This window comes from Canis lupus, chromosome 5, assembly GCF_003254725.2.
Source record: "Canis lupus dingo isolate Sandy chromosome 5, ASM325472v2, whole genome shotgun sequence".
Classification (NCBI taxonomy): domain Eukaryota; kingdom Metazoa; phylum Chordata; class Mammalia; order Carnivora; family Canidae; genus Canis; species Canis lupus.
The window spans coordinates 41,336,271-41,364,084 of NC_064247.1; the positions used below are offsets into that span (position 1 = coordinate 41,336,271).

Here is a 27,814-nt window from a genome sequence, read left to right on the forward strand (position 1 = left end):
GCACGGAGTGGAGCGCGAGAGCCGCTGCGCGCCAAGCTCTGGGTTCCCGACTCGCGCGGCAGGTGTCACGTGGCGGGCACAGGGCCGGACGCGGGTCGGCGGGTCTCGGACTCTGCTCGCGGCGGCAGCAGCGTGGTCGGCGGCGGGTCTCGGGGGCGCTGGGCTGTGCGGGACCCTGTGCCGGTAGGTGGGCTGCTTCGGGTGCCAGGACCTCGGTGCCCCCGGCGCTCTCGGGGCGCTTTGTGGTGTGCGCCTGGCAGCCGCGCTTCCCCCGCGGCTCTGAGAGGCCGGAAAAAGTGAGCGGAGGGAGGGCGGCGAGCCCGGATGCTCCGGCCTGGTCACGGGCCGGTGCGCTAGGGGGTGAGGGCGGTCTTTGACTCAGACGCGAAGGCTGATTGCTGCTGGTAAGGTAGCTCTCCACTGAGCGCTTCTTTCGTAGAGCATTTTTTTTTAAAGATTTTATTGATTTATTCACGAGAGACACAGATCGAGAGCCAAAGAAGCAGGCTTCCTGCAGGGAGCTCGATGCGGGGCTCGATCCTGTGACTCCAGGAGGATTCTGTGACTCCAGAAGGCAGAGCCACCCAGACGTCCCTTGTAGAGCATTTTAAATTTAAGTACACCCCTTCACCTGAGAATCCCCTGAGCAAAGCTACAGGCGGAGCGCTGTCGCGTAGCCGATTTTACAGATGGGGAAGGTGAGGCTCGGAGAGAAGAGCCGACTTGGGCGCGACCCTGCAGATGGCAAAATGGCAGAGCCCGGAATCAAACGGAAGCTCCCCAAGCCTGCACTGTCAACCACTGCTTACAGGGTCGCGCTACTTTTGGTGTGAACCGAGCCCTGCGGGGGCGGAGCTGCGCCTGTTGTCTGCAGTCTGTCCTCCGTCGCCGCCCTCCCCCCGCCCCCGCCCCCCGCCCTCCGCCCTCACTGTGCTGGGAGACAAACATTGCACTGTAGGGTTCTTGGCTCCACGCCCTGGCCTTCGAGGTCCTAGAAGTTAAGTGACCCTTGATCAGCTGGGGCCAGCACCAACATGTGTCTTTAATCAGGCAGTTGCTGGACTGGAAACACCAGTTCAGGTTCTTATGGAATCATTTTTTGAATTTCTTACCTGAGGGAACATGCACTGGAGGTGGGCAACCTGTGCTTTTATTTAGTGCAGTGTCGTGAGGATGTTTGGAACTAAAGGTAAACTGGACTTCAGATTCTGACTCTTTGTTGTAGGACCTTAGACCACTTAGCTCCCTGAGCCTCGGGTTCCTCCTCTGTAAGCTAGATAATGAAAAATCTGTGTATGGGACAGACCGATGACATTCAATAGGGTGGTTCCCTCCGGAGACTTCTGGCTGGTTACGCTTGTGTGACAAAGTCCTGGGGAAGATTTGGGGCCATGGGGAGGTTGATGACCTTGGCAAGTAAATTCAGGTCTGTTTCCCTGGGGTTGAGGTGAGGATCATGCCACACGTGAGTGACATGTCCCCCCCCACAGAAATATCCAGCATTAGAGGCACCTGGGTGGCTCAGTGGTTGAGCATCTTGTCTTTGGCTCAGGTCATTCTGGGGTCCTGGGATCGAGTCCTACATCAGGCTCCCCACAGGGAGCCTGCTTCTCCTGCCTATGTCTCTGCCTCTCTGTCTCTTATGAATAAATAAATACATTTAAAAAAATATCCAGCATTATAATGATAATAATAGCTGCAGTGAGCTGTGTGCTCCCAGGGTGCTCAGCCCAGGTTACTGAGTGGTAACAAAGATGGCCCAAAGGTCCCTCCATTTCTTTAATAACTGTACTAGATGATAGCTTTTGAGTACTTCCTCTGTGCCTGGCAGTGTTCCAAGCACTCTGTGTATGTCCGGTAGCTCATTTGGCTCTCCCTGCCAAATCAGAACGGTCTTCGCTCCTGGGTTTTATATGAGGGGACTGAGAAACAGAGGTGTCAGTAGCTGAGCTGCACATTAGGAAGTGGAGAGGCTGGCTTTAGCACAGTTTCCTTGGGTGTGGTCTTCACTGTTGGGACATGAGAGAGTTGGAGGGGTCCAGCTTGGGAGATGTTCACCATCTGCTCTTTTACATAAGGAACCCTGGTCTTCCCCTGTTGGGTTTCTCTAGTTGTTAGTTTCAGATTTCACAGGCAGACTGAGAAGTGACTCAAGACCAAGGTTTCTAGAACATAGTTTGAAACCTTGTAAAATACATCCTGTCAAGGTGAAGAATCTGTTCTCCATCCCTGCTCTCACCCTTGGTCCTTCAGTGTCATTTCTTGTGCCTCTGCTTTGTTCTCCAAGCTTCAGGCATGTGGGCCTGATTTCTGACTCTTGACAAGTCAAATTTCTTCCCATTTTAGGGTCTTTGCACTAAGGGCAATAAGGTGAGGAGCACCTTAGGAGGATAAGGTTTCAGCCCAGGTACTTTCGATGGCCTGGTCTAAAGAAGCCCTCTACCCGTTTATTGTCCTTATAGCAATCACCACCCCCTGACATTACCTTCTGTATTTCTTGTTTACTTGTTTGCTCCTCGTAAAAGCAAGGCCTCTGTCTTTTTTGACGTATATATTCTAGTAAGTTCCTTGCTCAGTGCGTAGGACATAGGAGCTCCTCAATAAATACTTGTTGCAGGAGTGAATGAATTCACTGTAGGCTGATAATAGTAGTAGAGTATAGATCTCCTAAATATCAAAAGCTTGTTTTGAACTGAATGTAGAATTACTATATGATCCTGCAATTCCACTTGGGGTCTTCACCCAGAGGACTGAAAACAAGGTATTTGTTCATCTTTGTGGCAGCATCACTTACAGTAGCCAAAAGGTGGGAGCAACCCACTTGTCGGTAATGGGTGGATGGATAAACAAAATACTGCATGGTGTCTCCATACAGTGGAATACTACCCAGACTTGAGAGGGAGATTCTGACAAGTCCTGCAATGTGGATGAACTCTGAAAACCTTATAGTACATGAAAGAAGCCAGACACAAAAGGGCAAGTGTGTGATTTTATTTACAGGGGTACCTGAAATAGTCAAATTCATAGAAAGTAGAATCTAGTTGTTAACTACCAGCCTGCCTGGAAGAAGGTTTAATGGGTACCCAGAATTGCAGTTTGGGGTGATGAGAAACTTCTGGAGATGGATGGTGTTAATGGTTGCACAATAGTATGTATGTATTTCATGCCCCTGAATTGCACCTAAACATGGTTAAAGTGGCAGAGAATGACAAAGACCATATTGGTTTCACTTATATGTGGAATTTAAGAAACAAATGAACAAGCAAAGAAAAAAAGAAAAAGTCCAGACTCCTAAATACAGAACAAACTGGTGGTTGCTAGAGGAAAGGAAGGGGGGGAATGGGTGAAATAGAAAAAAAAATTTTTTTAAATAAAGATTATTTTTAATTTAAAAATGATTAAAATGGTAAATCTTATGTATATTTTATCACAGTTCAAAAAAAATGAGGACAAAGTTCAAGGCATGTTATTTTTCAGCCAAATTCCAAACCTCAAGAAAAGATGTGAAGTAGGTCTTCCCTAAATATAATATTAGCTAAAAATGATCTTCCCTCTGCATCTTAAAAGTACACAGTGTCAAGATCTCTTTCTTGTTTTATCAGCTACTTGGTTATCTGTAAATCTGTTCAGGTTGACACATAAATTAGCTGTTTACATTCAAGGTCTTTGTCTTTTTTTTTTTTTTTTTAAGATTTACTTATGATAGAGAGAGAGAGAGAGAGAGAGGCAGAGACACAGGAGGAGGGAGAAGCAGACTTCATGCCGGGAGCCTGACGCGGGACTAGGATCACACCCCCAGGCCAAAGGCAGGCGCTTAACGGCTGCGCCACCCAGGGATCCCCGGTCTTTGTCTTTCTAAGTGTAATTCAGATTGCCCTGGGATGGGAGAGATCTAATTGACTTAATAGAGACAATAGATCATATCTGTAGTAGGTCTAATTGACTTAAATCAAGCAAGACAAGGAATCTTGAACTCTGTTTAAAGAATTGAAACTTCTTCACAGTTAAAACAAAAAGCTTCATCTGGACTCAAGAAGGCTATGGGCGGGCAGCCCGGGTGGCGCTGCTGCCTTCGGCCAAGGGTGTGATCCTGGAGACCTGGGATCGAGTCCCATGTCGGGCTCCCTGCATGGAGCCTGCTTCTCCCTCTGCCTGTGTCTGCCTCTCTCTCTCTCTCTCTCTCTGTGTGTCTCTCATGAATAAATAAATAAAATCTTAAAAAAAAAAAAAAAGAAGGCTATGGGTTTGGGATGCCTGGGTGGCTCGTGGTTGAGCGTCTGCCTTTGGCTTAAGGTCATGATCCCGGGGTCCTGGGGTCGAGTCCCACATTGGGCTCCCTGAATGGAGCCTGCTTCTCCCTCTGCCTGTGTCTCTGCCTCTCTCTGTGTGTCTCTTACGAATAAATAAATAGAATCTTAAAAAAAAAAAGAAGGGTATGGGTTTAATAAGGGTGTGTGTGGATTAAGTACCCCATGTGGGGGGGAGAAGACTTGACCCTGAGTGGTTATAGGACACAGGGTAGAAAACTCTTCTGCGTGGGTGGGTCGTGAGAGCAGCAGGCCCTAGCAGGGTCTCAGCCACGGTACAGCTCTCCCTTGGGGTGTCAGAAGTAACTGACTCAATTAGCATTTCAGGTAAGGAAAAAATTTGCAGCCAGGGTACAAAGTAGCAGGTGTTTTGCTGAAGGGAAGCCAGTGGGCGCAGAGAAGCAGGTAGGGACTTTGTTCCTTGTCCTGAGCAGGGTGCAACTGGGCACCTTTCCCAGAATGATTGTGGATCTGACCTGCCTTGGAGGAGGAGGGCTTAAAATGGACTTTAATTATGTGGCATTTGAGCAATATCTTATCGATGTTGCTTGCCACCTTCAAATCCTTTTTGAATAATCAGTATTTAAAAGAAGCTTTGCTCCTCGAGATTCTAGGACCTGAGCACCTGTTTCGGCTCTTGTGTTTTTAGGGTTTTGTTTTTTGTTTCTTTTGGTGGGTTTACCACCTGCCAGGGCATGCGTGTTGGCTGATGCAGAGAGCCTTGGGTTGTAGCGGCTGTTCTTGAGCACGGGGATCATCAACACAAAGAAGCCATGGGCACAGTGCCCAAACCATTTCCCGTCTCTCTCTCCCCCTGTAATGGCAACATGGTCTGGCCCGCCACCTCCGAGGCTGCCTGCCTGCCCTTGGCAAGGATAGTCCCACTGTTGCTGCAGAAGTCTGCATGACACTGAAGTCAAACTGCTTGCAGACGTGGCTTATTACTAATCTTCTAGTGCTTGAGTTAAAATAATGGCTGCTTTGAAAGCCCCAGTTAGGAATTTCCTGGTTAAAGATTACTGACAGTTTCTTGCTAGCTCTACTGGAGGTTAAGGAGAATCACTGTGATTTGGGATTACTGGGCTGTTTTATTTAGTGGGTACGTTGGTTTGGCAAACGAGAGTGCGTGTGAGCTTGCATAGGAAAAATGACCCATGTTGCTGTGTGTCCCCTTTCCACGTATTGCTACCACACTCGTGATGCTTCTGACACCAGATAATGTGGGTTTTCTACATGTCAATTCTGTGACACTGGCTGGGGGTCCTACAGTTCAATTAGATTCTGGTACTACTTGAAGTTAGCGCAGACCCCCCCAGATTAAGGGCTCAGTCCCACAAGACTGCCTCCCATTTCGTACACCAACAGCAAGTAATAGGTCTCCAGGTTACCCACAACTTCTGTATGACTTGGGTGCAAATTGGAGGTTCCCATGACCCGTCTCCTTGGACTCAATCATTTGCTTATGAGCCCATAGAACTCAGAGAAACATTTGCTTATCTTTATCAGTTTGTTATATAGTGAAAGAGACCATAAAGGAAGGATACAGATAAACAGCCATAAAGAGATACTTAGGGTGAGGTGTGGGAGGGTCCTACGTGCAGCAGTGTCTGTCCCCCTAGAGTGGGGTGCACCACCCTCTGGGTACGTGGATGTATTCACCAACATGGAAGCTCCCCAAGGCCCACTTGATCACTTACACTTGATCAATTATTAATTCGATTTCTAGCACCTCTCCCCTCTCTGGAGAATGGGGAGTCAGATGGAACATTCCAAGCTTCTGATCACGGCTTGGTCTTTGTGGTGACCAGCCAGGAGTCCACCCAGAGTGACCGAAGTAGAACAAAAGGCACTCTTCTCCCCTAGGAAATCACAAGGGTTTTAGGAGCGGAGACCAATCTATATTTCTTATTATTTCACAGTACTCATTGGGAGATAGGCTCTCTCCTGTTTGGCTCTTTCTCCATCTAGCTGTCCTCTGGATTTATGTCGTCTACTAGGCCCCTGACCCAGCTGTCCACGGTGAGCCCTGACCATGCCAGCAAATGCCCACATGCCACTTTCCTCATTTTGTCTAGCTGCATTGAGTGCACCTGTTTGCTCGGAGCTGTGCTTCCCCATGAGGGGAGCCATCTGTGTGCACAGTCCCTCCCAGTGCTGTGGCTGCCCCGGGGAAGGCCCTCGATAAATAGCTGGCTAATGAGTGAACTGAAATGAAAGCTTAGTAAGTTAACGGGAAAGTACTAGAAAGCTGCCAACTATTGATTAGAGGTGGCTGGTTCCTGTCAATATTTAAACTTTCACACTGGTGGATATGCCGCTGTCCAGACATTCTCGTTCTCTGCGGAAACCTGGGTTAAGAATCTTGCATTTTCCGCTCAGCTGTATTTTAACAGGATGCTGTTTTCTGATTAAAAAAAGACAGATGTGCGAATCTGACCTGCAGTTTTTACAGGAGGGTTTCTATTTAAGCAAAAGCGTGCGCCTTAACTCGCAGCCATGAGGAAGTCTGCGGAGGCGCTCAGAATGTGTGTTGAGTTTCTTGAGGGCGGCTTCTGTGGCCAACATGCTGTGCAGCCCTGAGCTGAGATACTTTTTCTTTTCACTTTTGTTACATGAAAAATGGGAAGAGTGACACGGAAGTTTGTTTGTTCAGCCATTTGGCAAATACCTATGGCTGTGTTGGGGTTCTGTGTGGGATTTGAAAAAAAAAAAGTAACACTCAGTTCTTGCCTGCAAGGCACTTAGTTTAGGTGGGGGCCTACCCTGGAGCCAGGAAAGGTTTAGTTGGGAAGAGGGGTACCTGGCTCTCTCAGGACTGGGCCGCCCTCATGGGGAGGGCAGGTAGTTCTCTGTATTCATGGGATCACAAGCGGACGTCTACAGTTCTGAAAGGAACCAGAAGTTCCTTCCACACGGTGGTTTTACAATAGAAGGCCTTCGTGTTTACCCAGCAGCTCTAGAAAAAGGTCATAAAACATGTCAGTCCTTCAGCAACCTGGGTGAACCAACAGGTTGCCATGAGCTTTAACTAACTAAATTTAATGCTGGGAGCATTTCCATTTTTAGGTAACTTTGAACTGGTGCAATGATGACTGCAGTCAACAGTACTCACAAGGACACTGACCTGTGGTCCTCGCATGATAAAATGCTGGCGGAGCCCCTGAAAGACAATGACACTGAGGTGAGACGCCGTGGGGAGGGTCTGCTTAGATATTGTAAAGCGGAGACTCTTGTTTAAATTTCCAAGTTTGGGGATGCTTGGGTGGCTTAGCGGTTGAGTGTCTGCCTTCGGCCCGGGGTGTGATCCTGGGGTCCCTGGATCGAGTTCCACGTTGGGCTCCCTGCATGGAGCCTGCTTCTCTCTCTGCCTGTGTCTCTGCCTCTCTCCCTCTCTTGTCTTTCATGAGTAAATAAAATCTTTAAAAATAAATAAATAAATAGCCAGGTCTACTCCTAAATAAGTCTTACTCAGGATAGCCTTGCGCTTAGAGTGCCAGATTTAGGGGCGGTGCATGACAAAGTGGCCAAAAGCCCTCTGTGCAGGACGCCTGGGTGGCTTGGTTGGTTGAGTGTCCGACTCTTGGTTTCAGCTCAGGTCATGATCTCAGGGTTGTGAGATCGAGTACCATGTCAGGCTCCACACTGAGCACAAAGCCTGCTTTAGATTCTCTCTCCCTCTCCTGTCCCTCTCCCTGTTTGCTCACACATTCTCTCTCTCTCTCAAATAAATAAAAATTTAAAAACCTTTAAAAGGCCTCTGTGGGAAAATATAGATATTCCTGAGTTTCTACAAGTGCAGAGCACTGTCCTGGCTGCTCTAGAGGAAAGGGGTATAGGAGGGTCCACTGAGGTCTGACCCTTTCCTGCTAGTTCAGAGGAGTGTATCTAGATACCAAGAAGCATCTTTTATTTATAAGGTTTTTTTTTTTATTTTTTTTTATTTTTATTTTTTTATTTATGATAGTGAGAGAGAGAGAGAGAGAGAGAGAGAGAGGCAGAGACACAGGCAGAGGGAGAAGCAGGCTCCATGCACCGGAAGCCCGACGTGGGATTCGATCCGGAGTCTCCAGGATCGCGCCCTGGGCCAAAGGCAGGCGCTAAACCGCTGCGCCACCCAGGGATCCCTATTTATAAGGTTTTATAACAACTTTATATACAAGAGATCATTCACTTACCATACAAATCACCACTGAAAGTGCGCATGTCGGTGTTGTTTAGCATGTTCACAATCATTTTTAGAGATTTTATTTTTTCATATGAAAGAGAGAAAACATGAGTAGGGGGAGTGGCAGAGGGAAAGGGAGAAGCAGGCTCCTGGCTGAGCACAGAGCCTGATGTGGGACTCGATCCCAGGACCCTGAGATCACACCCTGAGCCAAAGGCAGACACTTCATCAACCAAGCGACCCAGGCACCCCATAATCAATTTTAGAACATTTTTATGCCCCCAAAGGGAAACCTCAAACCCATGAGCAGTCACCTCAGGCTACCCCCAACCCTCAGCTTCTACCGGCCTACTTTCTAACTGTGTGGGTTTACCAAAGCAACTTTTATTTTAAGGACGAAGAGCAAGGAATAAAGTTCAGGGAGGGAGAAACTCAATGAAACAGGGATGAAAATAACAAGGTGGCACAAAATTAAAAATTAGGTGGGATACTTATTTGAAAGGTCATTTTCTCTTCAATTATTTATTTCCCTTAATTCATTGTCTTCTATTAATTCCTCCCTGAATGCTAAAATCTGAGGAAGATCTCTATTCTCTAAGTACTATGGGAGTCTTCTCAGTTGGGTTATTTGGGCTATGGTCGGCTCTTACGGGCAAAATATGAATCTATCATAGTGTCTCTTCTCTTAGATAGGTTATGGCTTTGATCAGAGCAAAATGCTAAGCCAGACATTCACCGTTCCTTTACTTCTCATCAGGTTTACAACATCATCAAGAAGGAGAGTAACCGGCAGAGAGTCGGGTTGGAGCTGATCGCGTCAGAGAATTTCACCAGCCGGGCAGTTTTAGAGGCCCTCGGCTCTTGCTTAAATAACAAGTACTCTGAGGGTTACCCAGGCCAGAGGTATGTGAATGCCGTCAAAGGCCTGCTTCTGACATACTGATGGGAGCTACAGAGTCGGTATAGAGTCTACACCACGTGGGGATTTCTTTTTTTTTTTTTTAATTTTTTAAAATTTTTATTTATTTATGATAGTCACACACAGAGAGAGAGAGAGGCAGAGACATAGGCAGAGGGAGAAGCAGGCCCAATGCACCGGGAGCCTGACGTGGGATTCGATCCCGGGTCTCTGGGATCGCGCCCTGGGCCAAAGGCAGGCACCAAACTGCTGCGCCACCCAGGGATCCCCATGTGGGGATTTCTATTCTTTTTTTTTTTTTTTTTTTAATTTTTTTAATTTTAATTTATTTTTTATTGGTGTTCAATTTACTAACATACAGAATAACACCCAGTGCCCGTCACCCATTCACTCCCACCCCCCGCCCTCCTCCCCTTCTACCACCCCTAGTTCGTTTCCCAGAGTTAGCAGTCTTTACGTTCTGTCTCCCTTTCTGATATTTCCCACACATTTCTTCTCCCTTCCCTTATATTCCCTTTCACTATTATTTATATTCCCCAAATGAATGAGAACATATAATGTTTGTCCTTCTCCGACTGACTTACTTCACTCAGCGGGGATTTCTATTCTGTTCCCATCCTGTCATAACTCATTTTCAATTCCCAGCATGTGGCAGCACTGATGTTCTTGGAGCAGCTCTACTTAGAGTCTTTAGCAGTCCCTTTTGGGGCTTTCTAGAATAACAGGCTAGTCCCTAAGGAGTCTGGAGCTGCTAGGCCATTGTTGAACCTCTAGGAGAAGGTCAGTGCTCTGAATGATGCCATGGAAAGTTGTTGCTCAGTGAGTAATTGAATCTGTATCAGGAGTGACCTAGAAGTGACAATTGAATCTGTCATGGCTGCATTAGAAACATTGGATTTGGTCAGTTCCTTCACCCCGAGAACCACAAGAGGTTCTATTCATTTTTGTTTTTTATAGTCATTATCAAAGATGATGATTATAGAATTTGACATATGGTTTTTGCAGATTTGTATATTTGTGTCCCAAAGGACACAGGCAAAAAGAAGGGTCACCCTCGAGTAGAACTGCCTGCCATTCTGCACTGAAAAGCCCCTGGAGCTCTCTGGAGAAAGGTCGAGAATCAAGTTGAAGGCATAATCTTTGTCCTGCCCTAAATAACTACCTTCTCTCTGCGCCTTCAAGGCTTCATCTGGTGTTTTCACAACCAGTAGCTCATTTGATCCTCGAGGCCACCCTACGGGGCCGGGGGTGCTATTTCTGCCTTTGACAGATGAGGAAGCCAAGACTCACTGAGATTCAGTGACGGCTCAGGTTTGCACACAGGTAGACATTTTCATACTGTGGTCTTGTGAAAAATTAACATCTGGTCTTTCTTGCTGGTTCCTGGCTCTGAGCTTCTAAAGCCTCTGAATTGCCTGGTGGTAGCCGTGTCTTTTCTTATTCTCAAGTGACCCTTTGTTGACCACACTTGAGTTTACACAAGGTGACTGTGGGTGGGGCCCCTAGATGCAGAGAGACCAGACAGGAGATTAGAGGGTCAGTGTTTTCAGCCCTCTCCCCGAGCCTCCAGGGCACACCAGGGCGCCAGAGGAGGCTAGATGCGGCAGGGCTTGTACCAGTTGAGGTGCTGGGAGGGTGGCGTGCCCTCCCATATACCTTGCCGTATGCACCTCTTCCTTGGGCTGTTCTTGAGTTAAATCTTCTCTCACAGACCAGTAATCAAACGTAAAGGACTTTCTTGAGTTTTGTGAATTGTTCTGGTGAAATGATGAGCGTGAGAGGAGGTTGTAGGGACCCCCAAATTCGTGGCCAAGCGGGACAGTGGCATGGGTAGCATGGGGGCCCAGGACTTGTGGCTGGTGTGCAAAGTGGGGGCAGCCTTGTGAAACTGAGTCCTTAACCTGTGGCTTCTGTGCTAACTCTGGGTAGTTTGTGTCAGAATCGAATGGAATTGTTGGGACACCCAGTTGGTATCCAAGAATTGGTGGTTGGTATTGGAAAAACCACCCACATACTCCAAATTCCAAGCTGTCTTAGGGGTTCCATCATTTCTAAGTTGATCTTGTAAAAGAAACTTCGATGGGTCCCAGGGTTTCGTCCCCACCCAGTGGACACAGGGACTGCTCTATCTGTAGAGAGGTGAAGCCGGTGGTGATATCTGCCCCTCCATGGTAAGAGTTACACTGTATTTACTGCTGTGGTTTGAGGGCATCAGTTAAGCACTGGTAGGCATTTCTCCTCCTCTGAGAGTCTTGTCCTGATACACATGAAGAGGATCCACTTTCTTGTACAGGAAGTTCTTTTGAAGAACACGGCCTAGATCCTAGGTCCATATCGGGCTTCCAAATCCCTTGTCCCGAGATGAATCTCTAGTCACTGCTGGGGACAGCAGCAGGGGACCATGCTGAGTCCTCACTGACTTTCATCAACCCAGAGCACTTACTTTTTGACATTTTAACATCTCTGAAACTGGAATGGATCTCACAGATGCCAAGCCACCATTTCATTGAAAACACTTTTGTCTTTCTTGGAGATCAGTGAGATGACAGTGGCCTTGTCACTGAGGGTAAAACGTAGTGCTGTGTTCTAGGATCAGGCCGAGTGTGACTACAGTCACCTTCATGTGCAGCCTGACTGCAAAGTCAGAACTCTCACCCCCTTTCCCGATGAGGAGTCAGACTTGAGCACGTGAAGGAGGCTGCTCCAACTCCCATAGTAAAGAACAGAACCAGGTTTGCATGCTTCAGATCCACATCTGTGTGGCAAATGCTTGGCAGGTGGCTTGGCTCCTCTGTCTGAGGCAAGGCAGATAGGGGCACTGGGGCCCCATCATGACCCTGAATCACTGTCCTGTGTTTACTCCCCTGAAAAATGGCAAATTGCTACGTCCCCTTGTAGCCCTGATGTTCCTGAAGCTCCATAATTGTTCCCCAGTCGGACTGCTCTCCTTCAAACCTGGGGAGACCACACACTTCTTTGGTGACAAAGCAGAGAATGTGATGCTGGAAGGGACCTTCCAGATCACTCAGTGAAGCCCCTTTTGATTTCCAGACTTGTCCATTGCAGCATTATTCACAATAGCCAAGAGGTGAGAGCAACCCAAGTATCAGTGGGTAGATGAATGGATAAGCAAAATGTGCTCTATCCATATAATTGAACATCCTTCAGTCTTAAAAAAGAAAGAATTCCCATCACGTGCTACATCGAAGATGAACCATGAGGACATTGTGACACCTGCAATAACCCAGTCTCAAAAATATGGGTGGTGTGTTGTGCTACAGTGAGCTGTCTAGAATTGTCAAGATCTTAGCGAAAAGGAGAATGATGGCTCCTAGCAGCTGTGGGGAGGGAGCGGGGAGCTGCTGCTCATAGGTGTAGAGTTTCAGTTCTGCAGGACAAGAAAGTTCTAGAGGTCTGTTGCACAAAATTGGGAATATACATTGCAGTGTGAAGTACTTAACACCACTAGACTATACTTGAAAAGATTGAGATGTCAATTTTATGTTACTTGGTCTTTACTAGGATGAAGAGTGTATATATATATATATAAATCTTTTTAAAGATTTATTTATTTTAAGAGAGAGAGCAAGTATGTGCAAGTACAGGGGCTGGGGGTGGGGAGCAGAGGGAGAAAGAGAAGCAGACTCCCCACTGAGCAGGGAGCCCAATGTGGTGCTGGATCCCAGGACCCTGAGATCATGACCTGAGCCCAAATCAAGAGTCAGACACTTGACTGACTGAGCTACCCGGTGCCCCAAAAAGAGTATATATACTTAAAAATTTTAAGATTTTCTCTGACCACAAGGCACAGGTGTTAAAAACATCTACTGGGGGATCCCTGGGTGGCGCAGTGGTTTGGCGCCTGCCTTTGGCCCAGGACGCGATCCTGGAGACCTGGGATCGAATCCCACATCGGGCTCCCGGTGCATGGAGCCTGCTTCTCCCTCTGCCTGTGTCTCTGCCTCTCTCTCTCTCTCTCTCTGTGTGTGTCTCTAATGAATAAATAAATAAAATCTTTTAAAAAAATCTGAATTGAATTATTACGATTACTAATATGCAGATATGACAAATATAAATTTTCACATGTAACTATTAAATGAGTAAAAAATTTTTTTTAAAGATTTAAAGCCCTGAGCCACCAGGGCTGCCCAAATGAGTAAAATTTTATTAGAACTGTAAAAACAAAAAGCAAAAGAACTTTCCACTTCTCCCTTCCCCTAGGAACCCCTTTGCACATTCTGTCTCTGGAACTCTGCCCTTGGAACCTCATATAAGGGAAATCACACAGTTGTAACTGGCTTACTTCGCTCAGCATAATGACTGTGTATCCTCAGGGTTCATGCACGCAGCCCACGTCAGACTTTTCCTTATAGATGAGGAGGTACTTCCTCGGACACACAGCCGACTTGGCACAAATGGAAGATGAGTGGCATGAGGTTCAGGGTACTGGTTCTCACCACTTCTCCGCTTTAATTCTTCCACCCCAAAGCCGGAAGCTTCTTTGGCCTCTGTAGGAAGCACAGAGGTTTGGGGCCAGAGGGGACCTAAGTCGGCTGGCTGTCTCCTGCAGGTATTATGGTGGGACCGAGTTCATCGATGAGCTGGAGATCCTTTGTCAGAAGCGAGCGCTGCAGGTCTATGGTCTGGATCCTGAGTGCTGGGGGGTCAACGTACAGCCCTACTCAGGTAGGTAACTGCCACATCCAGCCAGGTCTGGGCAGCCCCCTGCATTCTCTGAGAGGAGTCCCAAGAAGGACTTCCCATAAATGAGAGTGAAAAATAAGCTAAGCCTCTCCTGGGTCTGTGGGTCTCTTTCCATTGACCTTGGCTTGCCCCTGACTCACCCCTCCTGAACTCCTGTCCCTTGGTCTCGGGGTTTGCTGCCCGGGAACCTCCAGGGAACTGGGGGCTGCACAGTGGTGCCAGGCTTGTTCTGTCCACTCTTGGTAGATGGCCTGGTGGCCAAGCTCTGGGGTCCTGCTTGGGGCCTCACAGGCAGAAGTCATCGTACTTTCTCTGGTCTGGCGTTCTAGGCTCCCCTGCCAACTTTGCAGTGTACACTGCCTTGGTGGAGCCCCACGGGCGCATCATGGGCCTGGACCTGCCCGATGGGGGCCACCTGACACACGGGTTCATGACAGACAAGAAGAAAATCTCTGCTACGTCCATCTTCTTTGAATCTATGCCCTATAAGGTAAGAGTGGGTTTCTGTCCATGGCTCTGCAGTCCTTTTCCTCAGAAAGTCTCCAGGTCTGCCCCTGTAGGAATAGGTGGTCCTGTTCCTAAGATGCAAGAGGAAGTGTCCCTACCTTTCACCATCTGTCACCTCCCTGGCCTGGGGACTCCTCAGGCATTCAGAGCACACCAGGGGCAGCTGAAGCCTAGGGAGACAGGTCAGGGAGGCAGCGGAGGAGGTGGTGGGGGCTCCTCCAGAGCCAAGGGGCAACGCCAGCTGGGATGATGACTCTTGGCACCCAGGTCAGCTGCAGCCAGACCCCTGGGGATCAGGGACAGCCATGCTCGGAACTTCTGGGCCACCAGCTGCATCCCTAGCCCTGGCGCCAGCAGCCCCACCATCAGCACACAGCCCACCAGGACAGCTGGCCCCTGCACCCCGCCGCCCCTCACCGACCTATCAGCTAGCTGCAGCCTATATGAGCTGTGTGCCTGGCGTGGGGCTGGCACGTATTCCTGTGGGGCCCTTGTCATTATAAACAGTTTGGTGGAACAATGCACAGAAGACCCGTGGGCTCCCAGGGGGCATGATAGCTGATGTGTAAAGGTGCTGCTGGTGCTGGAGACAAAGGCAGTAACCCTCACACTTGGCTATGGGGCAGTCCATGCCCCTGGCAACCCTTTCTCACATCCAGAAACCATTTCTTCCTGGTGTTTTATATGCGGTGGGCCATTCCAGGTTTGTTCACGTGTCCCACCACAAGCAGAGGTCACAGTGCATCATTGTGCTGGGCTGAGTGTCAGCCACGGGATTTTACTCTTTGAAGAACGCCAAGCCAGTTTTCCCTCCTGGCATTCTGTGGTCTTTGCCGCCTCCCCTTGACTGTTCACCCGTTGTTAGCCTTCGGCTTGGTCCAGTGACCATGTGAGTGCTTCTGGTGTGCAAGTGACAGTTCACTTCTTGTTAGGGAAAGCCCAGGCATTTCTGGCTGCTAGTATCTTCGTTGGCCAATGCTGACCTTGGAGATGGATTTTGAAACGTGATCCCAGCGGGACAATGCTCCGTCTTTGCACATAGAACACAAAACCTGGTTTCTACAGTTTCTTTCACTATGGAAAGAACGGTGGCAGAGAGGAATCACAGACTTGTTTTCTGACCTTAGCTGAGGCCTCGGGCAGCCTTACTCTTTAACGCAATGTCCTCCATTACCCCAGAGTCCCTTCTTTTTTTAAATTAATTAACTAATTAATTAAAGTAGGCTCCGTGCCCAGCACAGAGCCTAATGTGGGGCTTGAACTCAAAACCCTGAGATCAGGGATCCCTGGGTGGCGCAGCTGTTTGGTGCCTGCCTTTGGCCCAGGGCGCGATCCTGGAGACCCGGGATCGAATCCCACGTCGGGCTCCCGGTGCATGGAGCCTGCTTCTCCCTCTGCCTGTGTCTCTGCCTCTCTCTCTCTCTCTCACTGTGTGCCTATCATAAATAAATAAAAATTAAAAAAAAAAAAAAAACCCTGAGATCAGGGATCCCTGGGTGGCGCAGTGGTTTGGCGCCTGCCTTTGGCCCAGGGCGCGATCCTGGAGACCCAGGATCGAATCCCACGTCGGGCTCCCGGTGCATGGAGCCTGCTTCTCCCTCTGCCTGTGTCTCTGCCTCTCTCTCTCTCTTTCTCTCTCTGTGACTATCATAAATAATTAATAAAAAAAACAAAAAACAAAACAAAACAAAAACCCTGAGATCAAGACCTGAGCTGAGATCAAGAGTCGGATGCTTAACCGACAGAGATACCCAGCCCCCTGCACCCTACTACAAGAATCTCTTCTGGGTGTTAGCAAGCCTGGGGCCGCATCCCAGTCTCCTTCAGCCGCCCCGCATCTCTGACACATATGCTGTGCAGGCTGCAGCCCCATGGGTGCAGGCTGGAGGCTCAGTGGTGGTAGGCCTGCAGGGGTGTGGAGTGGTGGGACCCTGGAGCTTGGCCAGCTTGGGCAGCAGGAAGCATAGCTCACCTGCCTGCGGGGTGCCTGTGAGCACTGGGCCTGGTGCAGAGAGGAGGACAGAGACCTGACTGGCCTCCGGCAGCAGATGCCTTGTTCCTCCTCTTCCCCAGCCTGCCTCCCTGCCTGGCCTCTCCCGGCCCCTGCCCTCTCCGTGGGGCTCTCTCACCCTCCAGGCAACTGCAGGCATGCAGAGCCAGGCATTTTATCCTCCCGGGAAACAGCAACTCGAACCTCCATCCCTCCCTCTCTTCCCTGTGTCCAACGAGTCCCCTCTCCGGAGGTCCCAAGTGACAGGGGAGGCCCCATTCCTGCCCCTCTACGCTCCTCTGGCCCCTCTGCGGTTTCTTACAAATACCCATGAATTTTCCCTGGAGCAGCAGGCTTACTGTTGAATGTTTAGGATTTTTTTTTTTAAAGAGAAAAAAACTTAAAAAAAAAATCCTATAAGTTTAAAAGCCAAAATGTAGAAGAGTAGGAGGAGCAACACATTTGGGGGGGTGTATAATCTCTTTAAAAACTTTTTTAGAATTATGGCCATGTTTTTGCTGTGGTCCAGCTGTTGGTTTTTTTCTTTTTTCTTTTTCTTTTTTTTTAAGTTTTATTATTCATGAGAGACAGAGAGAGAGAGAGAGAGAGAGGGAGCGAGGGAGCACGACAGGCAGAGGAAAGAGAAGCAGGATCCATGCAGGGAGCCCGATGTGGGACTCGATCCTGGGACCCTGGGATCATGCCCTGGGCCAAAGGCAGATGCTCAACCACTGAGCCACCCAGGCGTCCCTGTTGGTTTTTCTCAAGGTAACAGTTTCCCTGCCAAGTTCAGGTGACTGAGAAAGAACCAGTTCATTCCCTCTGAAACAGAACCACAGGTGGTCCTCTGCCTGCCTTTCCAAATGATGTTGGTTGCACATGAGTTTCTGTGACCGTGTGGGATTGGAAGTGCTTCTTTTCATTCTGGAAGGGTAGCCACCACACCTGAGCGTTGCCCCAAGGAGGAAGGGGCTGTAGACCATGAAGCTCCTCCACTACTTCCTCCCCAGAGAGCTCCCATGCCTCACTCCACGAAAATCTTTTGCTTTGATTTTCACTTCCCCTTGGCACAGATGCTTTAACACAGCTTTAATACACTGAGTTTGCAAAGACATGCATTGCCCAAGAGGAAAACAAAATTGCTTTGTGTTTCCCATGTAGATGGATCCACGGTCTACCTGGAATGATTTCTGTGGGGTGCAGTGGGGTGGGTGTCTAGATAACACTGTTTTCCATGTGGACATCCAGCATACCTGGTGCCACTTACTGGAAGACTATCCTTTCCCTGCAGCATTACCATTTAGTCATTGATCAGATGACCCTCTGTCACAAGGGGTCCTATTTCTGGGTCTCTTCTGTTCTTTTCCTTCCACAAACATGTGCTGCTTAATCACTGTAACTTTTTGAATTTTTAAATTTCTCTCAGTAATGCTTTGTGTGTGGGCACCTGGGTGGCTCCTTGGTTAACCATCTGACTCTTGATTTCGGCTCAGGTCCTGATCTCAGGGCCATGAGATCGGGCCCCACATGGGACTCCACACTCAGCGAGTAGTTTGCTAGTCTCTTTCCTTCTCTTCTCTTCTCTTCTCTTCTCTTCTCTTCTCTTCTCTTCTCTTCTCTTCTCTTCTCTTCTCGCCTCTCCTCTCCTCTCCTCTCCCCTCCCCTCCCCTCCCCTCCCCTCCTCTTCTCTCTCTTCTCTCTTTCTCTCCCCCCTACCCTACCCATCCCCCCTACTTGCACACTGTCTCTAAAATAAGTAAGTCTTTTATTAGATATTTTATGGATTTTGAAACTAACATAATATTAGTATTATCATTAAAATTTCATTTCCCTTGGATTGCCTGGGTGGCTCAGTGGTTGAGCGTCTGCCTTTGGCCCAGGGCATGATCCTGGAGTCCCAGGATCAAGTCCCACATCGGGCTCCCTGCATGGTGCTTGCTTCTCCCTCTGCCTGTGTCTCTGCCTCTCTCTATCTCTCAAGCATAAATAAATACAATATTTTTTAAAAAATTTCGTTTCCCATTTTTTGCTGCTTATATGCATGGATGTAACTGGTTTTTGGCTTTTGACCCTCTGCTAATCCTAGTTACTAATTCTAATAGTTTGTCCCTAGAGGCTTGTATTTTCCAGGGACACTGTCATGGTGTCTGTAATGTCAGCTTTTTATGTCTTCTGATCTTGTGTCTCTATTTCTTTTTCTTGCCTCTTTGTATTTGGACTAGAAGAGCTGAGGGCAGCATCTTGTCTCATTCCCAAAGGTAACAGCGTCTTAGCACCTGCATTGCAGGGGTGCATGTTTGTTGCTCCCATTTCATTCTGCAGTGGCTCTTGGGTTCCTTGTCCTCTGTGGTAGAGGCCCCAGGACAGGGGCTCACTTTTCCTCTGGGGACCCCTCAGGGCATCCTGCCTCCTTGAGCGATAACTTGGTTGTCCACACCACTTTTGTAGGCCAGATACATGGTACCCCATCTCACCCTCAAGTCGCACCCTAGGACAGCTTTCCTGTGTTTGTGGTAGAGTGGAGCGAACAGACTTTGGGCAGGTTGAGGAAGTCATCTTGGCCTTGATAGCTGGCATGAGTTTGGGTGGGAAGGCAGGCACGGTGTGCTGGAAGATGCAGCCCGAACCTGCTGTCTCTGTGACATTCCACAGGTGAACCCAGAAACTGGCTACATCAACTACGATCAACTGGAGGAAAACGCACGCCTCTTCCACCCGAAGCTGATTATTGCAGGTGACGAGTTGGGGGTAAAGGAACTGTACCTGTCAGCAGCTCCCAGGCCTCTTACAAAATAATGATGTCGGGGGGACACCTGGGTGGCTCAGCGGTTTGGTGCCTGCCTTTGGCCCAGGGCGTGATCCAGGAGACCCGGGATTGAGACCCACATCGGGCTTCCTACATGGAGCCTGTTTCTCCCTCTGCCTGTGTCTCTGCCCCTCTCTCTCTCTCTCATGAATAAATAAGTAAAATCTTAAAGGAAAAAAAAGGTACCAATTAAAAAAAAAAACAAACCCAAAATGATGATGTGGGGATGTTCTCTAGCTCACTGCTAGTCTCTGCCTCAAATAGCTGGGCCTCTTGGGTCTAAGTATATTCTTTTCTTTCAGGACAAATATCGGTTTGCCCCCCACTTAGTACAAGGTAGAATAAGATCTGAGGCTGTTCTCAGAGAAGCATCTAGAAATGTTACCACTAACTAATTGACGGAGTTAATAATAGGGGCTGTCCCAACTGCCGTGAAGAGGCACCTGACGTGAAGAGGCAGGTCTGAGTGGTTGCCTTTGGCACAAAGATGTTTTCTTTTTTTTTTTTTTAAGATTTTTAAATTTATGATAGACACAGATAGAGAGAGGCAGAGACACAGACAGAGGGAGAAGCAGGCTCCATGCTGGGAGCCCGACGCAGGACTCGATCCCGGGACTCCAGGATTGCGCCTTGGGCCAAAGGCAGGCGCCAAACCGCTGAGCCACCCAGGGATCCCCACAAAGATGTTTTCTAAGGGTCTTTTTCACTTCTGTTCTCAGAGATGCTGAGGGAGAAATTTCCAAGCTTTCAAATCTGCCTATCCAGAGGCACCTTTGCAGGTTTGCACTTCCGGTGACTCTCAGCTGGCTGTGGGTATCTCTGACTCGACTGTGTCACCTTTGCCATCTCAGGAACCAGCTGCTACTCCCGAAACCTGGACTACGCCCGACTGAGGAAGATCGCGGATGACAACGGGGCGTATCTCATGGCCGACATGGCGCACATCAGCGGGCTGGTGGCTGCGGGCGTGGTGCCCTCTCCCTTTGAGCACTGCCACGTGGTGTCCACCACCACCCACAAAACCCTGAGAGGCTGCCGAGCCGGCATAATCTTCTACAGGAGAGGTACACTCTGGGATGTGGGGTACTGGCCAGGTGCTGGCATTGGTCTCCTCTGGGGTTCATGTTCAGTTTGGGAAACTGGGAAAATTCCTTGAAGTATCCCTGAAATGGCTACTTAGGAGGGGGCAATGATAAGTCTGCAGAAGAGATCTGGAAGGAAGTCCGGAGCACAACTCTAGCCTCATTCCTTGGTGTCCAGGTCCTGGGAGAGGAGGAAAGTATGGTGCTGTGGGCCAACCAGTCCTCCCCACAAGACGCAGGTGTCGGAGCCAAAGGAAGGTGTGCGTGGCTGGCCAGGGGCCACCGGAGGCCTCGCTGTGCAACCTTCCTCTGGTGAACTTACTGTGGTCCAGCATGCCTCTCGCAGAGAGGACGACTCACAGTAATCAAACCACAAGACATTGATGTATAAACCTTAGTTACCACTGTAGTCCTTTTAGTGAGGATTCTCTGTTGAACACCTGCAACCCATACCTAAACACTCCCTTTATTTTGGGATTCCCACACCTGGGGAAGCCAGATTTATGATCAGATCATCCAGCCCATGGTGAGATCAGATGTCCACACACTTGCAGAGAAACCAGCCCTCGGTGGTGGGGTCTCTCTCCCCTACAGTCTCCTTGCCTGGCACCCTGGCCAGGGCTCGACACACCCACATGCCCACTAGCCTCCTCAGTGCGCTGCTGTCTCTGAGGGTCTTCTTTAGTTGTATCGACGTTCTGAGACGGGCAGCCATTCCCAACTGCCTGGGAAATGTTTGTTGCTTCCCACCGAGTATGGCTAGCCCGGGCAGCTCCTGGTCTGTACTGTGTGATCCTGGGCTACTTGTACAGCCTCTCTGTGCCTCGTTTCCACACCTCCTGAGTGGGGATCGTAATAATAGCACCTGTCCCTTCAGACTAGTGTTGGGAGCAGTAATTAATGTATATAAAGTGCCTAGAGAAGTTCCTGGCTCACAAGAAGCTCTGTAGACACATTAGTAACTACAACTGATTATTAACTTTTTTTTTTTTTTTTGCAAAGGATTCCTAGTCCCCATTAGAGCCATTATTATATAATTTATATATTTCATTATACAAATGAGTCTTCTCTCCTTCAAAGTAATCATCTTGGAAGACTGCTCTCTTGGACACGTCTTTGAGGAAATACACCCAAGGCATACTCTTTGTTACAGTGTTGGTGGAGGGAAATTTTTATCCTTTGATTTCATCTACAAAAGAGTAGCCTGGCTCTTGCTCTGCCAGCAAGGGGCACTGTGCTCTGCAGCATTATAGACCAGGTCTTGCCTCCAGGACTAGAGGCCAGGCTTGTGCTCAGCAGCCCATAGCCAGTCTGGATTTGAGTCTGGGTAGGGAGAAGACTGAGGGGACAGCCCATCTGGCCCATCTGCTGTTCCCATTTTATTATTTTCCTTTATCCAGGAGTGCGCAGCGTGGATCCCAAGACCGGCAAAGAGACCCTGTACAACCTGGAGTCGCTTATCAACTCTGCTGTGTTCCCAGGCCTGCAGGGAGGTCCCCACAACCACGCCATTGCTGGTAAAATGTCATCAGAGTCAGCCCAGAGCCCTCGGGTGGCACTTGGGGGTGCACCCTCACCCATGGCAGCCCCTGTGCCAGCTAGTGGTAGAAGTTCCTGCCTTTGCTCATCTGTGGCCCCTAATTCCCACCTCACCTGTCCACCAAATGTGTGCCAGGACTTGCATGTTGGGGAACAGCTAGAGCAAACTCTCTGTCTGGGAAGTGCTAACGAGGAAGAAAAGGAAATCTGGCAACTGCAGCCAGGCAGGAATGAGGGGGATTGATGACCACTTTGCCCAAATGGCCGCCACTGGCGCAAAACTGTCAGGCCATCTTCTGTAAAGTAGCTAGGGCCCTCTTTAAGAACCAGCGGGGAAGGAGTTTAACAATCGGAAGACGGCACGGCAAAGGGAGTGAGTGATGAGTGTCCAAGCCCTGTGAGGGCGAGTTGCTTGTGCCAACACCCTGACCCTCACACTGCTGACCGAGCTCACCCAGCAGTCTGCCGGTGGCATTCCTTCTGTATGCAAGTGGCTTGGGAAATCTGTGATCTTGGAGTTCCTTCAATGTCTTCTTTGGAACAAAGCAGTTTGGTAGAGGAGCCCAGGGTGAAGGTAACCAAGCTCCATCTGGAGAAGCACTGTGTTTTTGAGGAGGGAAGGGGGGCAGCGGGGAGTGGGTGAATCTTAGCCCACTAAGGGGGAGTCAGGGGCAGGTCCCATTCCACCTTTACGCCTCCAAACTCCATGTCTGGCTTCTTCAGCTCTTGGGGTGATGGGATCACCCGCTCTCCAGCCACTCTGGGCCTTTTCCAGTCATTTCCATGAACCCTGATGGGAGGCTTCTGTGCCTACACTTAGGCAGTGCTTATTTTGTCTTCTTCACTTTCTGTGCCCTGTTCAAGCAGCCTGGGATCGAACAAGGGGCTGGATGAGTCCAGATGTGCACGTAGAACAGGTCTACACCACTCTCCCGGCCTCAGGTTGGGAAGATGTGGATAATTTGGCACCAAAGCAGAAGCTTTCTATTGGGCAGTCGAGTTCTCATGTTCATATGCTGAGCTTAGAAAGGACGTAAAATCCATCCTGCAGAAGAGCAGCTTCCCTGTGTGATCTTACAGCACAGACTCCCATGCCCAGAGGAAACTACCTTAAAAGGTACCTTAAAAGCAGCTCCTTAAAAAGGAGAGGTCTGAGGTTTAGCCAGGTAATCGTAGGGTTAAAAATATATACCATCTGTGGGGAGGAGTATAATCTACCCTCTGGGGGGATGAGGGGACAAAGCAAGGAGCGGAAACCAGGGGCTTGGACTCCTGGTCCCCTCTGCCTTCCTGACCCCATCTCTCTCCCGCCAGGGGTCGCTGTGGCCCTGAAGCAAGCCATGACTCCGGAGTTCAGACTTTACCAGCACCAGGTGGTGGCCAACTGCCGAGTTCTGGCTGAGACCCTGATGGAGCTGGGCTACAAAGTGGTGACAGGTACCAGCAGAAACCCCGGGGAGGTGCCCCTGGCTCCTTGGGGTGGCATTGAAGCCTCGCCCTCAGACATTGTGGCTACAGTGGCCCTGGGTGCTGTGGCAGCAGCCATGGACAGTTTGTCACTGGCACGGGAGACCACAGGAAAGCTTTGTGGAAGGCGTACCTGAAGCTCACCTGAGGGAGGGCAGGTACCAGTGCTCACATGGCTCGTGGCCAGCAGAGCCATGATCCGGAATAGAGCAGGACCCCGGCACCTTCTCTACAGCGACACCTTATGCCATCCCTTGGGAGTGTCTCCAGGCACCCCTGAAGGTCAGGGGACAGCAGGCCCTCCCACCAGGAGTTCACAGGGAGTATGTTGTGCCCATGTTTGCTTTCATACAAAAGATAGTGGCGCTGAGTAACCTCCTGTGGGGTGGACTTTGCAGGTGAGGCCCACTCAGGGTGCCATCCACGTGCGTCACTGCAGGTTCACACAGCCAGGATGGCATTCTTTTGGCCGACTTTGTGATCTTGAGGGACAGCTTTGTTCTTCTGCTCCAAGGCTGCTGTGTATGCTGCAAGTGGGGTGGTCTAGGGAGGTGGGTCCTGGCATTCCGCAGACTTGGGTGCCCACGCCCGGCCTGCTGCCCTTCACGGGGATTTCAGGCCCCAGTCTGAGGAGTGGGCTGCCCGCCAAACTGTTGGTGAGCAGCAGAGCTGGGACACACACTGGGTCCTCAGCAGTCCCGGGGGTGCCTCTTCTCTGGTTCACTTCCTTTTTTTCCCTTCTCTCCTTTCTCCTTCATTCTCCGTATCTTTTGGTAAGAAAGCCCTAGAAATCTCGGCATGGACTGCGACCTTCAAGGTCCCTTGGGTCACTCTTTGTCAAACTTGGCGGTGCACAGCAACCCCCCAGGCACCCTGTTAAAATGCAGGTCTTATTTGGCAGATCTGGCTTGGCGTCTGCATTCCATCCAGCTCCCATGTGATGCTGGTGTGGGAACCACACTTGGTCTTGGGAAAGGTTAGGCCAGACTCCCTCTGGTTACAGACAGCACAAGGCAGCACCGCAGCCTGGCTCTGTCTGAGGCCTCCCATGAGTCTCAGGAGAGAGGTCTCCACCTTCCTGAGCTCCCAGGCCTGCCCGCACCCCTAGTTCACTCTGCTCCAAGGACACACTGCAACTGGCAGAATTAGATACTGGTGACGGAGAGCCAGCGTTTGTGATAACCCACTTTGTGCCCAGTGCAGGCAAAATGCCACAGATGGCACCATGTTGAGACATCACGGCAGCCTTGTGAATTATTGCTCTTATTTTAAAAGTGGACATCTGGGGTTCCAAGACGTTGAGCTGCCTAAAGCCACGGGAAGTAAGGGGGCACAGCTTCACCTCTAGGCTGTGGGGTCCAGAGCTAGGTGCTGACTGAGTCCAACTGCCGTCTTTGAAGTCACTGCTGTTGGTCAAGTTAATGGCCTGGGATTCATGAGATTTTGAAGCAGAAAGATGCAGGTGCTTGAAAGACCACTGCATGGCCTTGGGCCAGTTGCAGAAAGTTTTTGGAGCTTCAATAGGCTCATGTGGACCACTTTGATAACACCTTAACCAGTGTTAACCTGGCAGGATTAGGGTAAGACACATGGCAGACCAGCAAAGCCTGGCACCTACCGTGTGCTCAGTGAATGCTGCAGTCAGCCACCATGAACGTGAATGTAGCCGCTGCCTGCCACTCTGACGCTGCCTTCGAGGGAGCCTTCCAGATGGATCTCGCAGGCACATGGGGGAACTCCCAAGTGATCATTAAGAGCCAACAAGAGCTACCAGGGGCACTGAACAAGCTGTCACTCCCCAGACAAGCTGCCAGGCCCTACGCCGGCACCTGGTGCCACATCACCAGTGGGCAGCGTGGGCTGGGAAAGCTCCCCCAGCCTCACGGTCCTCTGGGTACCCATTGTAAGCTACTGTCTTTTCTCACAATCCTGTGGCCCTGGGGCATCCTTTGTTTAGCAGAGGATTGAAGTCTTACAGGACCCACTGTAGGGGTGCTCACCTTCTGACCTTGTCTGCCTGAGCCTCCTTCAGCCCTACCCTCACTTTCTAGGGAGGGAGAGATACCTTCACTTGGTACGGAGTCAGTTTTCCACATTCCTACATGTCCAACTTGGTTTTCCAGGTGGTTCTGACAACCATTTGATCCTCGTGGATCTCCGCTCCAAAGGCACGGATGGTGGAAGGGCTGAGAAGGTTCTAGAAGCCTGTTCTATTGCCTGTAACAAGAATACCTGTCCAGGTAAGAATCCTTGCTGGTCTCTTCTTCTGTACCTCTCCTGACCTACTGCATTTCTTTTGGCCAAGGTTATAGCTGGTGGTAATTTGGCTCTGGGGACAGACACTCCAGGATTTTGGAGGGGTGTGTACACCATCATGCAGCATGGGGCAAAATCATGGCTCTCTCCCGTCCTGCTCCTTCCGACACAGCTGTAACTGTGCCAGGGACAGAGGAGGAGGAACTGGGGAGGACTGCTCACAGGTGCCACGGGTGTGTGGATAAGGGAAGTGGGGCCTCTGGAACAGGCCGGGTTTCTTAGGGAGTTATAGGAAGAGTGTGGGTGATGCATCTAACACAGATGGATGCTAGCCTCACTTTGGGGAGCAAGAACCACACCACTGAAAGCAACCTCCTGTTTCAGTACCGTGACCCTAATGCACTGCTCTCTCCCTTTGGGCATTTAAATCAGCAGCACTCAGCTTCCTAGATACAGCTGGCACCCAAAGGCCACTTTTTTGGCCAAGCGTCTTAAATGCACAGCGGTCAGTGGTGAGTTGGGTGTGACCCAGGGACAAAGCCTGTTTATCTTGAAGGTGACAAAAGTGCACTGCGGCCCAGCGGACTGCGTCTCGGGACTCCAGCGCTGACATCTCGAGGACTTTTGGAGAAAGAGTTCCAGAAAGTGGCCCAGTTTGTTCACAGAGGTAAGGATAAAGGTTTGGAAGTCAGACATCCCGAACTGTGTATGGATTTCTGATTGCGACTGAGCAGTTGACACCCAGCCACTGAAGGATGTTCCTGGTCTGGGCTGAGGGCTTGGGGACGACAAGAGATAGCAAAAATCACTTTACCAAACCATCTAGGCTGAGAGGTTTGTAAAGTGGTCGGGCCCAAGGAAGGGGGCACACCAGAATCGTGTCTGAGGTCAGCCTTAACACCTATGGCTGTCCCGCGCCAGCTTCTGGGAACATACTGGCAGCTGAGCCTCGGGTGTGTCTCAGGCCCACTGAGCCGCAGCACGGACCCGTTTTGTCTCTTGCCGGCACAGGGATAGAACTGACTCTGCAGATTCAGAACGACATCGGTGCCAGGGCCACCCTAAAGGAGTTCAGAGAGAAACTGGCAGGGGACGAGAAGCACCAAAGGGCCATCAGGGCTCTCAGGGAGGAAGTGGAGAGCTTTGCCTCTCTCTTCCCTCTGCCTGGCCTGCCTGACTTTTAGAGGAGCCGCACCTGCCCTCAGGCACCTGCCCAGGAACCACCTGCTCGAGGACCCAGTGCCCTTCTGAGAAGAGACGGGAGAGCTGCCCTACACGGGACCGACTGCATCGACTGCTTTGTGCCCCGAGGGGGGTTTCTTTCTCTGCTTTCCTCATTCCTTCACAAATCAAAATTTGTTTTTAAGACCCATTGTTAATAATTCTGGGACAAGTTACTGAGGCATTTAAATTATCCTTTCTCTTAGCTGTATAAAAAGTTCTTCTGGAAAAAATGAAGTACTTAGACTGGATCCAGGGCTGACGGTTAGAAAGACCCCAGGAGGTGTACTTGCGCTTCTCTGAGTTACTGGCCTTTCCCCACATCCTGCGAGAGACAACCTCCCAAGTTCAGAGCTGCCACGAGCTGCCCCTTCTTCACGTCTTGTTAGGTGGAGGGTTGCTAAAGGAAGACTGAGGATTGTCATAACTGAGGGAAATTTTGAAGCTTCTGGTGATTTCTATACAGGGTGCCGCCCACTATGGTGGGAGGTTCTTCACAGCAGCTCAGGACATCTTGGAAACGGTCTCTTTCATCCCCCACCCCTGGGGGCTGCCAGGTGTCATCAGGTGCGAGAATCAATGGCCCGGGGGGGGGGGGGGGGGGGGGGGGCTTCCTGCCCTGTGCCAGGTGTAACCAATCCCCTCCTGTAATCAGGAAACCAAATGTCACCTTCCCAGAGAAACTTTATTTTTCACAAAGCCGAAGTGCAAAACATAGATGACCATTTTTAATAAGCACAATCAAATTTTTAACCACAGAATGTCTACAAGAATTATAGCTTTAAAAAATACAACCAATTTTTATATTTCAAAAATATCTGAACTCAAATAAATTAATTTCTTAAAAAGTA

At 49.7% G+C, this 27,814-nt stretch overlaps 1 protein-coding gene across 2 annotated transcripts; it reads left to right on the forward strand.

Annotated features, from left to right (window-relative positions):
* On the forward strand, nt 1-27,814 carry SHMT1 (serine hydroxymethyltransferase 1). 2 transcript variants are annotated; one of them, XM_025428176.3, is made up of 12 exons: nt 1-183; nt 7,374-7,488; nt 9,230-9,375; nt 13,962-14,077; nt 14,425-14,585; nt 19,245-19,326; nt 20,250-20,462; nt 21,881-21,997; nt 23,334-23,456; nt 25,610-25,726; nt 26,299-26,409; nt 26,754-27,814. In XM_025428176.3, exons 2-12 carry the CDS (start codon nt 7,393-7,395, stop codon nt 26,924-26,926), a joined length of 1,455 nt encoding a protein of 484 aa, XP_025283961.1. In that variant the 5' UTR covers nt 1-183; nt 7,374-7,392; the 3' UTR covers nt 26,927-27,814. The 2 variants fall into 2 exon arrangements, with proteins under 2 accessions (XP_025283961.1, XP_025283963.1); XM_025428178.3 differs by lacking the exon at nt 1-183 and adding an exon at nt 1,046-1,189.

What these genes read in the sequence shown, in the direction of transcription:
- SHMT1 (XM_025428176.3), top strand. Translation starts at nt 7,393, where the DNA reads ATGATGACTGCAGTCAACAGTACTCACAAGGACACTGACCTGTGGTCC. An exon ending in GGGCTACAAAGTGGTGACAG is followed by an intron (nt 23,457 to 25,609) that starts GTACCAGCAGAA and finishes TTGGTTTTCCAG; the next exon opens with GTGGTTCTGACAACCATTTG. An exon ending in TAACAAGAATACCTGTCCAG is followed by an intron (nt 25,727 to 26,298) that starts GTAAGAATCCTT and finishes TTTATCTTGAAG; the next exon opens with GTGACAAAAGTGCACTGCGG.